The sequence below is a fragment of the Sinocyclocheilus grahami genome, unplaced genomic scaffold (assembly GCF_001515645.1).
Source record: "Sinocyclocheilus grahami isolate Dianchi unplaced genomic scaffold, SAMN03320097.WGS_v1.1 scaffold383.1, whole genome shotgun sequence".
Lineage (NCBI taxonomy): Eukaryota > Metazoa > Chordata > Actinopteri > Cypriniformes > Cyprinidae > Sinocyclocheilus > Sinocyclocheilus grahami.
Window position 1 is genome coordinate 44,995 of NW_015505562.1, and position 4,959 is coordinate 49,953.

General features: G+C 37.2%; 1 protein-coding gene across 1 annotated transcript in view; it reads left to right on the top strand.

Moving 5' to 3' along the window:
* The first annotated feature begins 355 nt into the window (after positions 1-355).
* The window catches only part of LOC107549912 (macrophage receptor MARCO-like), a 7,181-nt gene continuing 2,577 nt past the window's right edge, over positions 356-4,959 (top strand). The window contains exons 1-10 of the mRNA XM_016231097.1: positions 356-515; positions 873-974; positions 1,587-1,696; positions 1,806-1,893; positions 2,540-2,593; positions 3,243-3,296; positions 3,474-3,572; positions 3,665-3,709; positions 3,867-3,947; positions 4,472-4,534. Of these exons, the coding sequence (XP_016086583.1) occupies positions 398-515; positions 873-974; positions 1,587-1,696; positions 1,806-1,893; positions 2,540-2,593; positions 3,243-3,296; positions 3,474-3,572; positions 3,665-3,709; positions 3,867-3,947; positions 4,472-4,534 (814 nt within the window). The 5' untranslated portion in view covers positions 356-397. The remainder of the gene's footprint in view (positions 516-872; positions 975-1,586; positions 1,697-1,805; positions 1,894-2,539; positions 2,594-3,242; positions 3,297-3,473; positions 3,573-3,664; positions 3,710-3,866; positions 3,948-4,471; positions 4,535-4,959) is intronic.

Below are 4,959 nucleotides of genomic sequence, written 5' to 3' on the forward strand. Positions count from 1 at the left end.
TGAAAAATTAGTGTTTACTATTGTCATTTTGCATTATTGACACACTATTTTCCTAATTAATGCTGTTCAGTTGCTTTGACACAATCTGTATTGTTAAAAGCGCTATATAAATAAAGGTGACTTGACTTGCTACAAATATACCCCAGCGACTTAAGACTGGTTTTGTGCTCCAGGGTTACATGTGGTCTCTAATATGGGCAATTTATGCTTATTCCTGCTACTGTAGCTCTAACTTCCTTTTTACTTAGGAAACTCATTGGAACAATTTCCTCTCCATCTCTTTTGTCAGATGACTGACGTTCTGATGAGCAAGCATATTTTTTTCCCCTTTTCTTTGGTTTTGGGTTTTAAACTGTTACCCTGATTGTGTACAGGTCAGTGTGTGGTAGAGTGACTGATGGAGACCGACGTGGATGAAATTGACGGGAAGGCCTCTGTATTCAGCCAAGAAAACCCTCTTTATAACAACACCATGAAGCTCTATGAGGCTGACCGCTACGACTTCCAGCACAGTGGTAAGACAAAATGGCATTATTCATATTAAAATGTTTTACAATTTTAATCTAAACACAAGTCCAATGCATAAATTCTTAAATAAGAGAGAGAAATAAATATTTTTCTGAACATGAAATCAAATCTCTGCTTGAAAACTGACTAAATGAAATAAAAAGATTAAGTAACTTAATACACAACTTTCTGGAATTTTTCATTCTGATCAGTTTTGACATTCTGCAGTCTGATATTTCCTAATGTTGACTGTCATCAATGGCAATGCTGTATATCAGTCTGCTGATCCGAGTAACTTAAACTTTTTTGTAAGTTTATGAGTTCTGCATTGCAATATTAGTGTTTGTACTGTATGTGTGTTATAGAGCTAAAGACTAAGAAACCAGCGAAGAAACGTTACTGTATTCCTGTTCTCATACTGCTTTTCCTGCTGCTGATTGGACTGAATTCTTTGCTGGCCTATAAAGGTGAGATGTACCAGAAATAAAGTCACATTTAAAAAGCTATACATTTCTGTACATACAAATTATCAAACCAAGTGGCATTTACATAAAAGAAAATGAATACAGGCAAACTTTTAAACTGAAGAATGATGGTAGCCATTGACTTCCATGGTACAGGGGGGAAAACAAAACTATGGAAGACAATGTTTGGTTACCAACATCCTTCAAAATATATTCTTTTGTGTTATGCAGAAGAAACAAATTCATACAAGTTTGGAACAACATGGGGATTAGTAAATGATAACACGATTTTCATTTTTGGGTAAAATATTAATTTAATGTGATTCTCTGATAAGACATTTATGTGAACTTCATACATACACTAAAACACAAAATTAAAATTTAAATTAAACAAAAAATCACAAAACACCAGCTGATTAAAAGACATTGAGCAAACATAGATAAGATATTTTGCTATATAATGCAATATACTGTATATACAATATTAGCGTATGTTTTTGTGGCCACTGTACATTCAATTTGATGCAATCATGTAAGCTAACACCTTGTTTCTGGTTGATTTCTGTTGTTCCATGATTAAATCTGCTTCATGCATATGATGTGTATTGTATGTAGTCTTCACGCTGGAGACTTGGGTTCACCTTCACTGTACATCAGCTGATCCCAAAACAGAGGAACTCAAGTCTGCTGAGGAATTCAAGCTGGGCAGCTCCAGTTCAGATCAGGTACATACTAACATGCATTCATGTTTTTGATAAAAACACATGCACACATATATGCAGAGAAAGGCATATTTTGAGAGAACTGCGGGTTCTCTGTGTGTCTGTTAAACAGGAGTGTCTCTCCGATCTGTGTGGGAACGATGGGACTCTAGAGAAACTAAGGACTCAACTAAACCAGCTCAACATTAGTGCACAAAGAGGTACGCACACACATGCATTGGGTTTCCATGTTTTGTGGGGACATTTATATCCCCTTATGCAAATCCTACCCCTCACACAAACTGCATTTTTAGATTTTCAAACAATTTCATTCTGTATGAGTTTTCCTGATGGGGACCAAAAAAAAAGTCCCAACAATGTGAAAATTTACTGGCATAACTATCCTTGTGGGGACGTTTGGTCCCCATAATGCAAGGAATACCAGATATACACACACACACACACACACACAAATCGTTCATATATTGACCAGGCACTGTTTTGGGAATCTGCCATGAGTTTTTACATGATCATGATTTAACATGAATTGTTAAAGGGGTCATGAAACGCCTTTTCTGATCTTTACATTAGGCATCTAAGTTAGCAAAGATTTTTGTTTGTTTGATTGCTAAATTCATGTCTGCTAAAATCTCTGTATATAGATCTAAAACTATTATTATAACTTATTGTTCGACTGCTGTAATTAACATTTAAAAAATGGCAACCTTGAGATGAGATGTGAATGAGAATGTTTTCATTTGTCAGTTTTGATTTTCCATTTCATGACCGCTTTAAAGTATTTAATCAGGAGTCACCATAGATATGTCCCACAGAATTGAGATCCCTATTTTTCTTTATATTTTATAGCCATGGTTTGTCCGCCTGGTCCATCTGGTCCACCTGGCAGACCTGGATTACAAGGTAACTACTTCCATCCCTTGAAAATATTGTCAATCAGTAACCCCCAACCTCTTTCTCACTCGCATTTAAACGATAGTAGCATTAGAAGAATGCTATATTTATAACTAATAAGTGTGATGTTCATGATGAATTTGTCCAGTACTTGTCTGCATGAGGCCTCCGGGTCATGGCACCAGTGTAACAGGTCCAACTCGCACCATGCTAAGCAGGATTCAAACCAGAGCACGAATCGCTAACATGTCCTTCAAGGGCGGAGGAGGGAGGTTTACCCACACAATTCTTCTTAGTTGTCCTCCATTACATTATTAATTGTGCTCAGCATTACTTCGTTATTTCCAGAAGGTTACTATACATCTGTGAGGCATCCCAAATCACTAATGAACCTGTCCCCAGTTTAAAGGGATAAATAATGGCAAGCGGGAGCAGCAGAGCTCAGTGACCAGAATAGAGTCAATCACTTTACCCGTTCCTTCACAATCTATGTGTTTTCAGCTCTCCCTGCTGGTCAAGAGAGACATAAACACTAAACTAAAGCCGCAATTTGACCTTTGGTGTCTTAGATCCTTTATCCCAACACGTGTGTGAATTGCATTTTTGACATTTTGATGTCACCGGTCAGTATTTATAATCCAGGTGTGTTCTGTATCAGGTCTTCCTGGAACACCAGGGGTACCGGGACAGAAAGGACACACTGGCTCCCCAGGTTAGTGTATTTTTATATATCTGAATGAATTTGTGTGGGTGTAGCATAGTGGTCTGTGTTCATTTTCCATAAATGTTAATGTGCTGTATTGGCTTGGCAAATAATTGCTAAAGCAAACGCTCCTTTGCTGCATACAAGGAAAATGATGCAAAACAATATGAATGTGCTCTCTTTCAGGTCCGGTAGGTGAGTCTGGAGCTCCAGGTGGAAAAGGACAGAGAGGAGACCAAGGACTAGCAGGTGAAAGGGGCCCGGCTGGCATGACAGGTCCACCTGGTAATGGCCTTCTCACTTTCACACAACTCTCACCCCATTTGGAACAGTATAGTAGATCCATATCTCTCTACGACTTTTACTTCTGTCTCCAGGTATTCCGGGCTTGAAGGGGGATACAGGAGCGAGAGGACTAATAGGTGCTTGTTTATGATGATCAAAGGCCATCTGAATAATTCATACTGTAATAAACACAAAATATGTGTTTTGGAAATGCCTTGCACATTTTTCCATGCTGTGAGAGTTTTAGTATTGCTTTAATGAAATCCTGTCTGGTATTTTCTCTGTGCATACAAGGTTTACCTGGGACTGACGGTAGTCGAGGTGCAGATGGAAAGACTGGTATCCCAGGAACACCAGGGCTCCGTGGACCACCAGGTATCATCGAAAAGATTTGATAGCTTGTCTAGAGGAGCTAATTTTATAACTACTAAAAATAACAAGAAATATAAAACAATAATAAAAATAAAATGCTATATACATTTTCTATTTTTTTTTTTTTTACAATGCAGTATGGATGCTAGGATGTTTTTAGTGAGAGCATGTTGTTGTTACGGTATTCTGGGTCATTGCAAGGTTAATTATTGCCCTAAGTCAAAATAACCAACCATATTTTGACATTTTGATAACAAGACATGGGTCTTATTGTCCATCAGGAAAATTGTATGTTTAGAAAAGCATCCCTTAGAAAAATATAACCACACCTCTCCTCAAGCAGTCTTAATCTGTTTAGTTTGAACAAAACTAATAGTGATGCTTGCCTTGATAAATACCACTAATAATAATCCCTGGTCAATGCAACACTTGTGTTCTAAGTTTGACACTGTTTGACACATTGTAGTTTAATATTTTCATCCATAATCTTTATCTATCATGTATACAGTAAAATCTATCTTCCTCAGGTCCTAAAGGAGACCCTGGTGCGAGCGGTGAGAGGGGAGAACAGGGATCATCAGGTCGTAGTGGTAAGTAAGCATAGATCATTACCCAGATTGACCAAATTTTCCAATGTGTCAAACAAACCTATCTCTCTGTTAAAGGTTATTAACATAGCCAAGGACTATTGCCATAAAATATGGTAAACAGGTGCATCTCAATAAATTAGAATGTCGTGGAAAAGTTCATTTATTTCAGTAATTCAACTCAAATTGTGAAACTCGTGTATTAAATAAATTCAGTGCACACAGACTGAAGTAGTTTAAGTCTTTGGTTCTTTTAATTGTGATGATTTTGGCTCACATTTAACAAAAACCCACCAATTCACTATCTCAACAAATTAGAATACTTCATAAGACCAATAAAAAAAACATTTTTAGTGAATTGTTGGCCTTCTGGAAAGTATGTTCATTTACTGTACATGTACTCAATACTTGGTAGGGGCTCATTTTGC